Source organism: Chelmon rostratus, chromosome 14 (assembly GCF_017976325.1).
Source record: "Chelmon rostratus isolate fCheRos1 chromosome 14, fCheRos1.pri, whole genome shotgun sequence".
NCBI lineage: Eukaryota > Metazoa > Chordata > Actinopteri > Chaetodontiformes > Chaetodontidae > Chelmon > Chelmon rostratus.
Window position 1 is genome coordinate 19,189,761 of NC_055671.1, and position 16,385 is coordinate 19,206,145.

Here is a 16,385-nt window from a genome sequence, read left to right on the forward strand (position 1 = left end):
AGACACTTAAAATAACAACCTGAGCCCGTCGGTGGCAAAAACAAACACTTCTAGTGGACGTACATTGACGACGTGCGAAAACCTGGACGGATAACACTGCAGCCTGTTTCATGGCTGCCGGCTGCAGCACTCTTGTTCAATACTGAAAAAGCTTGTTCTCTCGATTAGTCACTTGGACACTAAAACATGGGACAACAGGGTCCACAATCAGATAATATTTGACTGGAATTCCTCCTGTTTGTCCGGGACATTAAAGTCTTCAATTAGCTTCACTTTTAATAACTGAAAATATAATGCAGTCAAAGCTGAAATGAGAGTATAATTCAACAACACAGTAGAGGATGTTATTTTATTTATTTATTTTGTGATGTGAAGGTATGTAGATCTCTGTAGATGTGTATGTTCAAAGAATATACGAGCAGCATGTCTGCCGTTGTGTTGGTTTCCCTCTTATGGACATAACAAGCAAAAACAGATTCAAAAGGAACCAGTATATTTAATTGGCTTTTTTGGGCAGTTTGGACAACCCCACATCTTATTATGTAACAACATGAACTGCTTTAGAAAATCACATTATTCAAAACTTGTGTATCACTAACAGCTTCCAGGCTCTCACATTTCTGCAGACCTAATTAGCGCTAAAGTGTTTGAAGCATGTCCAAGCATATACTGGGTGGAACACCTTGCCTGAACAGGCCACCAGCCCATCGCATCATTTCAGAGACTTGCGCTGGTTCAGAGCCAGATCAGGGAGCTAAACCCTGGACTTTCGTGTGAGATCTAAATAGATCCAAAATTAAGGGTTCGTTTATTCTGCTGCATCAAGTTTTTGCCATCTAACGAGATTAGAGGTTTTATCACATGACGGGATTATGTTAAATATGATTTAATCACATCACAGTTGACTTTGATTACTGAGGGAGATTTTCAGGTGTGGATTCCCACAGCTTGACTGGCATTGTTCTCACCTGCCCGAATGAACAAAACTAAAAGGAAGAAAAATGCTCCACAGTGTGAATAAGCTGCTATAAACATGCTGGGAGTGTGAGCACACCCGAAACAGCCATGTATCAAGTAGACACTATTAGTCTTGGAGCAAGGAACAGCTGTTCTCACCCGACTTTTCCCTCCAACATCCAAACTGGGTTTCTGTGCTGAAGCTTTAATAGCACAAGGTTGTGTTACAGATCCTGTGAAGGGGCAAAATAGCTGACACGTTATTTTTATTCCCCACCTGCAGTTTGGTGTCCACACACGGCCGTTTTCTCAGGCCTGATTTGTTGCACATTTCAGAGAGCGGTCCCCTTTAAACGCTCAGTCTGACATAGTGCTCTCGGCAGTGTCATAGTCAGCCAATTAATTAGCTCCCCAGGCGACTTGGCTTTCCCAGCATGCATTAGTCAACCTTCTCACTGTTTGTCTTATTGTAAATGTTTTGGGCTGACACTAAACTATGCACAGAAGATGTGGTTTATACAGAGCTGGAATGAGAGCTGGGGTGGCTGCCTCGACACAGTGGAACCTGTGCAGGTTTAAGTTTTAGATATTTATGTTTTTTGCTTTTATTTTTTTCTAACTTCCTTGTAAGGTGCAGATAAAGTTACATGTGCAGGAATGTTGTGCAGAAGCATTGATGGATGAAGTGGTATTTGAATGTTATTGTGGTTGGTGTTTTCGAAGGATTTGGCTCATTTCTGTGATTGAAATAATGACGGAATGAAGAAATGTTTTCACTTGGGCTGCCAGCTGGTAGGTGCTGCTGATGGTTTCTGTTTAGCCTCGTCCAGCTATCTGATCCCGCCTCTCCAGTTTGTCTTACTCTTCGCCCGCTGACGGCTGTTTCCACCTCCTGCAGAAACGTTTGGTCAATCAGAGCTTCATAATAGTGATTAAGAAAGGGGATATCACCCTCGTACATAGCTATCTGGCTAAATTGATACCTGGAAAATAATGACAGAAAATTTAAGAAATAGAAGCAATCGTTTATGAGATTGACATAGATTTCCCACATATAGAACTGACTTAGAGAAACTTTTAAGTCGTCATGTTTTTTAATTGAACCTGCAGCTTCTGTTGTAGATGCGTCCCTCTTTGCTGATTGGTTATCGGACACTGTGACCACGACTTCAGGCTGAATGAACGACATATAATGAAATCCCACATCAGTCTGATTATCAGTCTTTTTGGGTTACAGACACCAGCATGTGTTTTCACTGATTATACCTCTTCTCAGGGCTTTGTGGGCGTGTACAGACTGGCCTTGATTGACAGGTCTTTACTCCCCTGTTAGTAATGTCGCACCCATTAGGGCGGAACAGTTTACCCCGAGTTTTTGGGATTCTCTGGAAGGCTCCGCCCAGCTTTAACCTCACCAGAAGTGTAGTCAGAGTCATTTAAATCACCTCTGTGGGTGTGCAGGGCCTTTAAAAGTAAACACTAATGGGCTGCAGACTAGACTACAGTTAATCTGGATTAATCTAGACTGGACTTTGCACGCTGAGAGGAGTCGTGTTCTCGGCTGATATTTAGTATTTAACCTTCAGCTAAGTGATGATTAGCTTTGGATCAATCACACCAAATCCTGCTGGTTCAGTTATTAGCCATGCTGTTGGCCATTTCCTCTGTTTTGTTTGTACATGTGAGCGTGTGTGTGTATGTGTGTGTACACTGTGCATTGTCTGGCTGCCATTCATTTCCCCTCGGCTAATGTGAGCTATGCATGAAAAGGAGGCCACAACCCAGTCACATAGCTCTTTGATGTAACATAGCTTAACCACAGGGCAGAGGATAGCATGCCAGCTGTGACAGTGTGCGTTCGAATGCGCTTTAATGTCCGCTGATGTACCGTATGGACTAATTGTACATGTCTGCATGCTCGATGCTTCTATTTTCGTTCCCCGCCGCCACCACGGTCACGCTGCAGAGGACGACGTGTCGCCGTCTGCTCGACTGTGCGCCTACACATGATGAGCACATGACATCAGGGAAACTAGCTCTTCGGGATCCCCGAATTAAAATCTGCATCTTTACAAGAAAAAGCTGATTTTGCGGACGCTTGTTTCTCTTAAAATTTGAACTCACACTGTCTTATATTTCAAATAACGAGCTCATTAGTGAAGCTGGTTCTGTTAAATATAGCGTGGTGATTACAGCAGGCTGAGCTTAAAGTTTGGGGTGGTTCATGTTTTTAGTGTGTTGTGCTTATATCTGCTTCTTTGCCAGTATGTAGTTATTTCTATGAACTGTACATTCGCGCTTTGAAGTGTAATTTTGTTTGTGCAGAGACGAGCAGAGTGTTTGTGTCTGCTGCTGTAACTCTGTGTGCTTCCTGCTGTCTTTCTCCGACTTGTTTGCCTTTCTGGTCTTACATAGTCTCGCTGTCTGGCTTTTTTCCAGTTTAACATCTTTCTGTCCTCCATCTTTTGGGATATCACTCTTTTTTTTTTTTTTTCCCCCACTCTTTGTTTCGTCTCGCTCCCATATTGATCTCTGAATCTCTGTTTCCTCCTCCCATTGCTCCTTTCCAAACTTCCTTTCTTCTGCTTTTATTTAGCCAAGGGACCTATATTTTTATTTGTCAGAAATGTTCAGCCAAACCGAAACCGCATTATTTCACAATATGGTTGTATTTCTTTCTGTTTGATCGTGTTCTCTCCCTCGTACAACATGGTTTCATTGACTCTGACAGCTGGTTGCCTCCAGCTATTGTCGTGCTTCAACTCTGACAGACTGCAGGTTTAGACAGTGCTGGTACAGTATGGGATCATAATACAACAAAAACCAATAGTCATAAATAATACAATAATACACATAATGCTGCAGCGTTAGAAAGCAATACATTGCAATGTATGAAGTGTGATTAGGGCAATTATCACTGCACTGTATGACTGACGGGACAGCACTCTGGCTGCTGCATCTCTCCTGGCTTCGGCTAGCCCGCTCTTCTCTTTATATAGACGCTTCAGATTTTATTTTGTGGGTAAACGGTGGATCACAAAATCAACAAATCAAACCATTCACTGTAGTGGGATTGTCTTGGATTGGCACAACTCAACATCTCCAGCATCCTGGACTCCCTGGTTTGTTGCCTGAACAGCCTGAAACAAGTCAGCATTGTCCAGCTATGTGTGACGTCAGTGCTGACCCTCCGGTCTCTGCCCGCACACTCCGTAATGTACCAGAAAGCAACACATACCTAAACATCACTGTATGATGATGTCTAAAAGTTTGTCGGATGGATCCCACTTTAGGATTTTTCGTTTTTTTTTTTTTTTTCCCAAATTAAGTGTTGAATAGAAGCGTGTATGTGAAAAACAGTGTTTGCTGTGTGTTCATAGTATATATGTGAGACCAATGTGTGTTGAGTCGCTCAACACACACTGTAAATTGCATTGCATACTATATATTATTTAATATTTATATTTGCGCACTATTTAACTTCTTGTCTTCTGTGTTTTTCCGATGCATGCACACTGAGTGCAGTGTTTAAACCAGAGTCAGATTCCTTGTATGTGCACACATACTTAGCCAATAAATCTGATTTTGATATGGGATTTGTAGGAACATTACTGTTTTGTTACCAGTTATTGCAAGTTGTGCCACAGCGGTTTGACTCTTTCTTCTGGAAGCTGATACTGATGGCTGCAGATGGCCATGTTGGTGGAGAAACAATGACACAAACATTTAATGCAGATCTCCTGTTGAACAAAATTAACGTTTTTACTGCGTTTGCACGGATAACTTTGAAACCAGTCGTCATTGTTGCCTTTTCTTTTTTAGATTAAGCTCTCTGCTGCTGAGAATGTAAAAGATATCACTTCCTGCACACTGAAGATGATTTTTTTTTCTTGCAGGAGCGACCTACCTGACAGTGTTTTGAACAACAGACGTGAAAGAATTACTGAAGTGGTTTTAAGTCGAATTGCTCTTTCTGCTGACCGAAATTGTGTTGCTTAGCAGCAAAATCAAAGTCAAGAGTCAAATTAAAAATGGGTACAATTATAAAAGAAAGTGACTTAAAAAGTGTTTGAATTCTGGCTGTAGAGATAAAAAACACAATTCCTGCACCATCTGTTATAGCTGTTTGGCGAGAAGGCAGGCCGACTGTTGCAGACTCCCGCCCCGCTCCTCTCTCTCTCCTGGTCTTTTACGTTCAGAAGGTAACCCGGTGCAGACCCAGAGTCTGGTTCACTGGACTGATTGAGATGAAGTTGTGCGTTTGAGAGTCTTTTCCGTCTCTCTTTTTCTCCTTCACCCGCTCCATCTCTCCAGAGAACAAGTAATATCTCAATCTACAGTCTGGGCTCTGGTTCACTGGACTGATTGAGACAGGGTGGTGTGTGTGTGTGTGTGTGTGTGTGTGAGAGAGAGAGAGACATACAGTAGACCTGGAAACTGAGGATGGAGAGATGGAGTGGAAGGAAAAAGGAGGATATCAGGTGGAGACAGAGAGAGATGGAGAAAATGAACTTAGAGACTTTTCTTGGCAGCTGCGGAGATGTTAGTCTGCCTCATGCCTTCGGTGATCCTGCTCCGAAAACGAAGGGAGGCGGATTTTAAGGAGATACAGTGACATTTCCAATTACCGTCAGTTCTCTCACTTTAACGGGTCGCCGCTTCCCTCCTCGCATACGCATTTATAAATGCTGGGCTGCCACCAGAACAAGAGGTTAAAGAGACTGTCCCGTCAGCTTACCTTCGCAGGTTCAGCCCATATGACAGCTACACGTGACGGAGACACTGGAGCCCTAATCCGGTCATTAAAGATGCCGGCGGTCAGTAAATGCCTGAAATGTTACATAAATCAATTAGTCAGCAAAAGTCAAATAAAAACGTCTGTGTCCAGGAGCCAATAGGTGGAATGGAAACACATTTTTTTTGTTGTGAAAGAGGCCAGCAGACTAAACAACTTTCTGACAGAATTCGTCAGAGTGGCTGGCGATGGTTTCCCGCTCTGGTCAGTGCAGCGAGGAAAGCGGCGGTCCAATTTTCCCCTCGGAGCAGCCGTAAAATCAAGCGGGTGTTTGGCTTCTGCTTGGAAGCAGTGCATTTTATCATAACATCCATGCCGAAACACAGAAAGCAGAACGGAAATCAAAATGATTGTCCAACTGCTGCTGTAACAAAGAAAGAAAAAGCAAATTATAGGGAGAATCAGCGCGGGCCGCCTTCACACGACGGGGAATACATTTCTGGATTTTCGCACTTAACCAAGCAACGGCTGGTTAGCGTCACCAGCAAACCAAATGAAAACCAAATGTCAGCAGCTAGCCACAAGCTCACTGATATGTCGGTGTGAAAACTTTCCCGTCTTCCGTGAAGACCAGAGTCTGGTTGACTGAATGTAAGCTGTTGTTCCAAACTGAAGTTACAGCCATCTGTTAAATGCTAAACCTCTTGTGAGAGATTTTCAAGTGGCGGCAGCTAAACTCTCGAGGTCTTGCTGAATGGAGAAAGGAGACGGTGAAGGATGCACTTAAGGTAATTATTTTTGCCCAAAGCGGTGGAAATAAACACCCAGAATGCAAAACCCGAAATGGATTTATCTTTTCATAAAGTTCCAAAGCTCTTGAACCTTAGTTACTGAGATGTTTAAAACAAGATAGATTAGCACTAGATGGTCAGATCTGCGTGATTCCCTGCCAAACCTGCCTGCACAGTAAATGAGGTTGTGGAGGTTTATGGAATCCAGCCATCATGAATTGTAGTTTTTTACACCTGCGTCTTTCCTGCTGTGAAATGTCAAAATGTCTTTGGTGAAAATGGCCTGTTGCACCTCCCTGCTGACTGTTGATGCATAAGCTCCTCTGGGAGCCGGCAGCACACCGTGCATTCCTTTTTTCTCTTTTGACTTTGACTTTTTGGCTGTTTGATCCAGCACCTGTAAACAGTTTCTTGACGTGCATGCTCTTCACGCCGCTTGCTCCCAGTTGTTTCATGCCGTTCTGGGCTGCCGCCTTCGCTTTGTCGCTGCAAGCTCCGACTGCTGGTCTGGGGTCTCGCTGTTGAGGGTGACGTCACCTCGGTGTGTGTTGTTACCCAGCTGGGATGCGAGTCGTGCGCGTGCTGTGGGCTGCAACACGTGAGCAGAAATCAACCTGCATAGGTGCTGGGTGAGCGGCTTCACTTGGAATGACTTTCTTGGAATACAGCATGCAGTTCATGCATCTGTGGCGCAGACAGATGTGCGTTTACCCAAATACCCACGGAGTCACCAGCTGCCTCGTCACCTGCCAACAAGTGTGAAGTTTATGATGTTCCTCTTCAGATTTCAACCCCATTTACACAACCATCCATGCGAACAACCAGGAACTGTGCAGCGCCGCCAGTCAGCGACTCCACAGGTTTCCCACCCTCAAGCTCTGAGAGCAACCTGGAAGCGCTGCAGCTGGGAACTGAACCCTGGGTGCTGCGTTGAAGGCTAAAGGGGGAAAAAGTTTTACTCCTGAAGCGACAGTGAGACTAGCGTAGCTAAGATTGGTAGCAAATTAAAAGATTCTAGCATCTTGGAAGCATTAAAATACCTTCCAGCTCATGGTAAATGTTTTTCATAAACCTGATCGATCCATTGAAAATGTTGCAGCAGTTTCTTATATCTAAGGCAACAAATCATAGAAATCTTGAGACCCCTGAGTAAATATTTCTGGCTGAAATTACCCTTTTTTACGTCAATTTAATTGATCGTTTGGTGAAAACTTTTTCTATTTATTCTATTTATCCCCTCTGTTGGGTTAAGCCCAGGCCACAGAATAGTCTTATTGTAAATGCTTCTTACTTCTAAACTCATTTACAAGGTTAGTGTAATACACATACATCCTGAGAACTATTTAACGCCACATTTTTCCTTCACATTCCTTTGGGTGGTCAGCAAAAACAAAAATGACTGGGCTGCTTAAGAAAAAACAACAAAAACCCTTAGTACCCCGAGTGTGGTTTAAGTGGGTCGCCTGAGAGTTTAATAGGCGAGGGGAAACCTTGAGACGGATCCAAGCGTGCAGACTCGAAGTCAGACAGACGCAGCCGGAGGAAGTCAATGATGTACTTAACCACTCTCCTCAAAGGCAGGAAGACGAGGTAGAGCCAGACAGATGGGAAGAGGTGGGAAGATGGAGAGAGAGAGAGAAGCGAGGGAGGCTGCAGAAGTCAAAAACGTACTTAACCTCGCCTCCCAGCGTCCCTGCCATTGTGAGGAAGGGGAGACGGGGAAGAGTGAGGGAAAGGAGGAAGAGGGGGAGAGTAAGACGGCAGGGCTCGGAGTGGAAATAGAAGCGGCGTGTTTTTGTGTCAGCATAAATGTCAGAGCAGTTAAGTGTGTGCAGGGCAGGCGGGGAGGCCGGGGTACAGGAAGAGCCCCATATACGAGGGAATAGCCCAGTTTTACGACGACATAAATCTCTGTTCCCCGCGCTGAAGGTTGTAACCCACCTCCTCCTCTTTCGGCTTTCCTGCCTCGGTCCAGCAGCATGCCAAAGCCTCCTTTTGACTTCTTGACTCTATCTTCCGCTTTCTTTCGCTGTGTTTCTCTCTCTTTCTGATTCTCTTGACCCGTGCCCTCCTTTTTCCTCTTAGTGGAGCTCCATATATTTTCTTCCTTTGACCCTCAAGCGACCAGGGCGAGTGATGAAAAACTCCTTCAGGCTCCGTCTTTGCCTCCCTCATCTGTATTTTTCCACGGCAGGTACACTTCTCTAATAAATCCCCGAGTTTGTGAGCGCAAGATGTAGATCAGATATTTTTCAGCGCTTCCTGCTGTGTTTTCATGTTCCCGCCTTCTTACCCGACAGTGAATCTTCTTGAATGGCCCGCTGGGACTTTACTCGCATTCACGCGTTAACGCAGGATGACAGCAAAGCGAGAAAGGTGACGAATTAAAGGACAAGTGAACATAAAATGCTGTAAAAAAAGGTGTTTCGTCCACCGCGAGCCAGAACGGCATCCTTGACGCCGCAGATCTGAAGAATGTGGATCTCCAGGAGGGAGGAACACCTTCCAGAAATCTCCTGCAGATGTTCAGTCAGGTGGAGATCTGGTGGCTGTGCTCTTAGCATATCATTCAGATTATTTTCATTGAACCGCTCAGTGAGCCCTTTATCAGCATTTGCACTCTTTCTTTTGCTTGCAACATCTCCTCTTATTTATTTAGCCGAAACATTTCTTTCTCTAGACAGAAAGTTGAGTCCTGTGTCTGTCTGCCGCATACACTAAATGTCCCCGCTCTCTTCTTACATCTTCCTCTGTCCTCTCCAGCTCTGGAGTGAGACTCACTCTCAGCTGTAGTACAATTAAAGTGGTTTTCAACTGCGAACTGAAGTGAAATTGCGTTCTCTGTGCTACACTTGAGCATTCAACACATTCCACTTGTTGTCGTGTGATTGTGGGTTCGTTTAAGCGTGCAGACTCGCACAAAACCACAAAAACAAGCAACCACAGTTTTTCTGCTTTTTTCCAAAACACGTCTTCCCGCAGAAACACACGAATCACTTCAGCTGAAAGAATTAATCAGTCATTTTTCCCATAGACGCGCACCTGTTGAGTAAAGGCTCGTTAATTTCCGGATGCTTTGTGACTGAAATGTTGTTGCAGTTGGTTTAGTTAAAAAACTTCAACAGGATGCCTTTTTTAAGATGGAAGATTTGATGCTTTTGTAGATTCTATAATTTCTAATTCTAATAGTTTTCCTTTAAGGTCACAAAAAGCGTTTTTGTTGCAGAAAATATTTTTTCGTCACTGTCGCCCGTGCATAAAACTTTATGCGCCGTTTCCAGTTGAATATATCAAGACGGATTGCAGCACATTATCTCAGAATTAAGCAAGATAAGGCGACAAATTAACAAAACGAGGCTGTTAAAGAGAGATGTTCTCATCTTAGAGGTTGTTTTTTAACATGCTTTATTACCAAGAAGCAGCTGTCTGCAGCTTAAAGCTTCAAAAAGTGTCCTACTTTTAGCTGGTTGAGATGATGCTTGTGTTGTATGTGTTGATTTCATTTTGCTCTGTCGAGGAGAGAAGTACCTGCAGTATGAAAGCAGATGCAATAAAAGGGCCTCGCACAATAGCTCCCAGCGAATGCAGCAATAACGCAGGATGAATTCACAGTCGACATGTACAAGGACTAATGTGTAACGGCGATCGAGTCAGTTTATTCTGGCAGGACGCCTGCTGGAGGCTCTGACAGATTGGTGCCATCAGCGCATTATTTCATTAACACTCGTGTTTTCATGGTGAACATCTTCTCACTCGTCATCTCTCTCTTTCTCTCTTGCCCTCCCTCCCTGCCCACCCCCCTGACAGATGGAGAGCGAAAAGAAGAGGAGAAAATACTCCACGAGCAGCAACGACTCCGACACCACCGACAGTAAGTTGGAGTGGAGAGTGTGTGTGTGTGTGTGTGTGTGTGTGTGTGTGTGTGTGTGTGTGTGTGTGTGTGTGTGTGTGTGTGTGTGTGTGTGTGTGTGCGCGTGCGCGTGCGTGCGTGCGTGCGTGCGTGCGAGAGAGAGAGAGAAATCTGGAAGTGTCACAAAAGTGAGTTTCTGTGCTGCAGTTGTACGATGAGCTGCCTGGTTTTAGTCAACCCCTGCAGGGTGTTTCTCATAGTCACTCTCCATATAGACTTTCTTCCTGTCTGGCTGTCGTCTTTCCCCTGCTCATTAAGATTTCACCTTTTTAAGCACAGCTACAATGGTAATATGAACAGGTAGCCAAAGCTTTAAGTGTGACCGCGTATGAGAGTATTGAACGCTCTTTGCCTCTTGTGCAGGTGTACAGATGAAGCCGATAAGATTTTCATTAGCCACAAGAGAGGTTGTGGTGGGGAAAGAAACATGAATTAACCTTTACTCCACATAAATCTGACACAAATCACACACAGGATGAGTGCATCTTAAAATAGCAGCACTGACTCAATTTTATAGACACGAATAAACAAATGAAAATAGCTCCTGATTAAAATAATCATCATAAGTCCTTTACAGTGTATGTGTTGCTCAAGTGGCAACCTCAAAAACTGCAGTTCCTCGAATGGCCACTCGAGGCTCAAAAATGAGTAAATCCCCATAGACCTCCATATTAAAATGGCCAACTTTAGAGCAGAACTTGGTGCATGAAATGGTTTTGGCCTCTCAAAATAATCTTCCCATTCATGTTGCATACACGACCCGGTGGAATCTCATTGCAACACGTTATGCATAGTTATGTGACAGCTAGCTGCTGGGTTTCAGCAGCCAGGCTTCGTTCGGCCTGCCTCAGCTTCACCCACGCTCCACCTCTTTGCCCGTTTTTTAATTAGCAGAGATGTTGGAGGAGTCAGGCAGTCGATGAGCTTCACGGTGGCTCTTCAGAAACGTATGTTTGAAGTCACAGAGAAGCCGTCCACGTTTTAAACAGACTATGTTCTGGCTGCGTTCACCTCAGAATCCCAGTGCTGAACCTTCTCCTCAGACCAGTTGCTTATTGCAATTCTCCACTCGTTTGACTCTTATATTTTTAATAGCATCATTTGAAGAGAAATACTGCTCCTCAGGTCGAGTTCGCCTTGGTGAAATAAATGTTTTGGAAGATCACGCTATGTAATATTATTTTCTGAGCTCGGTGAACTCAGACAAATCCCACAGCTAATCTGCACCTAGCTGAGCTCTCCTGCACTTGCAGGAAGTGTGTGGACAGTTCAGTCCACACCGTGCGACTGTGTAATGAGCTGCTGCCTTAGTAAATCAGGAGCTTAATACACACAGATTGTGGCCCCCAAAGTCAATAAAACCTGCATCTCACATTTCTGGTGTTCCACTTGTAAATCTGGCCTAGTGTGCTCTTGAAGCGATGCTAAGCACATGCAGTGAAGCTAATAGGCTGACTGATAAGTGGATTTTTTTGGTGATGGATGCATAGTTTGATTGATTGGCAGATTGATTTCCTGCCCAGAGTCAAGACACAAACTCAAACAACCACTTAGACAGACTACAGACTGTATATTAAGTCTGACTGCATATACGACTGTCCTATGGGCTGTATATGCCTTCATACACAGTCTATGAGGCAGACAGACATGAAGAGATGCACTGCATGATGACGGGAACATCTGGCCAGCTGAACAGATTCCTGGCACTGGCAGCTTCTGCTGGAGAATCATTTGATAATAAACAGTCTTTGCAGTGTTACACAAGCACACTTGGCTCTCACAGCTGATAACTGTCTGCAAAATAGGAACATTTAGTCATTGAGGACAGCGAGCAATTTTAATTTCATTTTAAATGTCATTCTTCTTGGCTTTTGGCAGTTCAAAATGACTAATTTTTGGGATGTCGTGGCATGCATTTCGCAATAAAAAGTAAATTCGTTTGACACAAATTGGATACATCAGTGAACTAGAAAACAAACTTTTGAGTCCAAGAGTGGACCTCGCTTTGGTTGTGTGTCAGTTCAGGGTTTCATGTTATTTTCATAGTAGACAATAAGTAGTTTAAATAACAGTTGCCCTTGTGATAGAAGAAGCCAAAGCAAAGCGGCTTAATCTGCTTTCTTCAGCTGTCATTTCTTTATTGAACAAGATGTTTTTTGTGTGTTTTCTTGACATACTTTAAAAGTTCCTCCGCTGGATGCTGAAAATGAATCATTATGAAAAGCATTTTCGGTTTTGTGTTTTGGCACAATTTTCTGTTCCTCAGAATAAAACAATTTAATGAAACATTTTGATTTTGGGATTTATTTAATGGAAAATCAAATTTCCTATTACGGTAAACTCAAGAAAAAGAACAATGGCTCCTCAATAATAGAAAATGTGATCAGGGTGAGTTCAGGCACAGATGTTGCTTTTGGAAGAAGAAATTGGAAGAATAAATCTGTGTGCATCGTGGTGAGGAATGTCTCCTAAAATTTTGATCTGTGCATATGAATTCTGGGTAATGCAGCCATTCAAACTTGGAAAACCGTTTTACTGCAGTGGTGACCTCGCACAGGTTGAACTGTTATGTGGTCACAGGTCTGCGTGCATTAAGCATTTTACAGCAGGTTTAACAGGCTGACTGACTGAGCCACATGCTGAAGGCCATGCTGTCTGCTTTATAATTAGCTGTTAGCCGTTAGCTTCCCCTGGCCAGTGCAGCGTGGGCTCCAGCTGCATCTGTTGACTGGAGGTTATCAGGTTTCTAATTGAAGGATGCCCATGATAATTTTGGCTGCCGTGCACCAAGCGGGGCTTTTAATTAACACACGGCCATGATGGTAACCTCCGACTGAGCTGCAGCCCGTTTGGTTATCTGGCCGCGGTGATGGAGCGGTGCAGCTGCCTCATGTGGGGCATGTGGATGTAAGCTACACACACGCACACTCACACACACACACACACTCTCTCTACAGATGCATGAGTACGCTCAAATATATCCAGCAGATTAGCACACAGTCCCCCTGAATACGTGTATACCTACCACGCGTAACAGAGCACTCCTACTCACAGGCATGTGGAGGAACGTGCTCACAGCTAAATGTATAAATCAACAACAAATGAAAAGACAGACGCTCACATAATGTGCCCCAGTAAGGCGTCGCTCCACCTCCAGCCTCCGGCTTCTCCAAGTCTCAGTGTTTTGATGGTGTTGGTGGAGAGCGCTGCCGTCTGACACGTCGCTCCGAAACCTCCCGCAGGTTTTCAGGTGTGTTGAAATTGAGATGTGTAAAAAAAATTAAAGTAATGAGCACCGACTCGTGTAGACACACCTATTTAAAACGCCACCCCAGCCCTTTCAGCAGGTTTTATGTGGTTTTGATGAGTTTGTTCTTGGACAGACTTGCCGCACTTCACTGGATGAAGACAGGGTTTGTCTCACGCACATGTCGTGTCCCACCACGGTCTGTTAGGTGGTGCACTTTGACGCCACCACTCAGAACAGCTGAGTGGAGGATTAATTTGAGTGGCTGTCATTTCGCACCATATTTCCTGTCGCGCTGTGGCAGTGAAAGTGTGTGTGTGTGCAATAGTGAGTATGTAACACTGCACAACTCTGAGGGATTGGGATTGCCTCAATGTGAGCGTGTGTGATGGCGGGTGCATGTGACTATGAGCATGCATCTGTGGAGAATGCACGGGTGTGTGAGCAGCTGTATGTACAGTATATGTTCATGTGTGAATTGTGTGTGTGTGTGCGTGGAGCGAGAGAGGCAGTAATTTTGAAGACAAGCCTGACAGCAGTTCTGCCCTCGGCGCAGTTAGTTGTTCAGACGTTGCAAGAAAAATTAGCGCGGTGGCAGCACTGCTGTGGTGGCAAGGGAAATATGTTGAGTAGGAGGCAGCACACACACACATACAGTCACGGTTACAATGTGCTATATTACACAGTATTGGCAAATTTGTGTTTTCCATTATGCCGGTGTGATGTAATTTAATTGCCAATGTGATGCAATTTTTAATGACAGCCTCTATATGTTGCACTAGTTTTGTGGTTTAAAAAAAAATGTATAGAAAAACGGCATAAATGGAATTACACACTGCTCTGTTCACATGCATGGGCACACAGGAAAACACACACAGGGCTGCTGATTGAAGCGGTGGGTGGGGTATTGGCTCCAGTGTCTGGTTAATTGCCATTAAGTTGTGTATTAATGAGGTTGTAAAGGACCACAGTGGACTAACTGCTTAACAGGATGCTATTTATACTGTCATTACTTATTAAAGCTCTTAATAGATCATCATCAGTCTGCTTCAATTAAAGGCTTGAGTCAAAGTGGTAGCGCTGCCACGAGCGTCGGAAAAGTCACCGGCAGGGTTTTTGTTTGGCTGCTTTCTTTTAGTGCTGCTCTGCAGCGTTCAAATTGCCTCCATCAGTGTAAATTACAAAGGCCTTGAACTCCATTGTATGCGCATTTCAATTTATTTTTTACATTGATGAGCAGCGTTTTGCTATGGCGAAAATAACTGATTCCCTGCTGGTTCATAATGGCTGATGTTACCGTGTTTTTACTGCATTTGTATTTGTAAACCCTCGCTGCAAAACAGGTTTCTCCAATGGGACAATAAAGTTTCTTTGGAGCGAATTTGAATGCATGCCTTGTGCATGAAGTCTGATCTACAGCCAGAGACCTGGTCTTCATTTTCCCCTCTTTAGATCAACATTCACACTCATGAATGCTCATTCTTGACAAATCGAACACAGATTAAGTTTGTCAGCTGTTCCGCTCCGGGAGATTTGAAACACTTCATCTTTACAACTGTGTCATAAGCTTGAGAGAGGAAGGTCAGAAAAGAGTAATTTGTCTACCAGAGAACGTTCATGTGTTCTCTCTGGTCTGGAGTATTAGGGAAAAAGATGTTTATTAGCCTTGATTACGCTGATTCTGGTTTTCTTTGCTTTATTGCTGCAGGTCAGGTGACGTCGTGGTCCAGGTCATCCAAGAATACAGGCACCAGCAGCACATGGGTCCGCCTCCAGCACAAGAAGCCATCAGAGGTAAGCTAATGTGGCAGTTTGGTTCAGCCACTCAGGCTTGTACAGTACACAAAAATGTGTTTAATGAAACACAGTCTCTGTTTGGCCATTACAAGCTCACAGTTTTGCTCCATTTCACTGCTGTCTGTTATTTGTTGTGGCTTTGCTGAATTTGTCATAAATGGTCAGATTCCAACATTGTGTCTGGTTGTTGGGGTTGCTGAGCACTGGCATGATCTGCAGCTTTTATGATCCAGTGGCTAATCTAAACCAGATTAGCCACCAAAAGTCAGCGCTGTGTTTGGTTTTTGGACAAGCTCAGATGGCAGAGTTGCTCCTGGGTCGTTTCTTGGGCGGATCTGATTGCTGTTACGCTGATGATTCATAACAGACTGCAAAACCCTTCACACCACAACGTATGCAAAAGCAAGATCAGTACCGTGCCCAGTGTCCTACGTAGATTTAAGATCGTGAAAGCCCTGATCCAGCCACTGCAGCTATATATCAGGTCTTAACTGGAACAAACGCTTGTGTCCAATGTAAATACAGCCATCTCCTTCACCACAGCTAAATCAACCAGGCGCATGGATGGCACAGATTGGTTGGCTAAAATACCAGGTTGGAACATCCATATGGTCATGATGAACAATCCCAAGGGCTCTCAAATGACCACCCTGAGGAAGAAACTGGCATAAACCAGTTGGAAAATGGTGCACTGCACCAGTTGTGGCAATGCTTTGCCTGCCACAATCACACATTCCTCCCACTCTGTCAGTGAAGCGGGTTCAAATCTGTTACAGGAGAACTCGTCTCTTGCTGTTTGAAGAGTTTCACTCCAAAAATAACTAAATGCCATTCGGAGCAAATTACACCTATCTTAAAAATTATCTGGGGTGGTGTTTGAATAAAGGAGAGGAGGTAACATCCTCTAATGGCACTTCTGAAGATGTTGAATGAAGCACTTAAAAAACA

At 44.1% G+C, this 16,385-nt stretch overlaps 1 protein-coding gene across 1 annotated transcript in view; it reads left to right on the plus strand.

Annotated features, from left to right (window-relative positions):
• Window positions 1-16,385, plus strand: part of jade2 (jade family PHD finger 2) — a 180,979-nt gene that overhangs the window by 13,030 nt on the left and 151,564 nt on the right. The window contains exons 2-3 of the mRNA XM_041951897.1: window positions 10,291-10,354; window positions 15,349-15,434. Coding sequence (XP_041807831.1) covers window positions 10,291-10,354; window positions 15,349-15,434 — 150 coding nt within the window. The remainder of the gene's footprint in view (window positions 1-10,290; window positions 10,355-15,348; window positions 15,435-16,385) is intronic.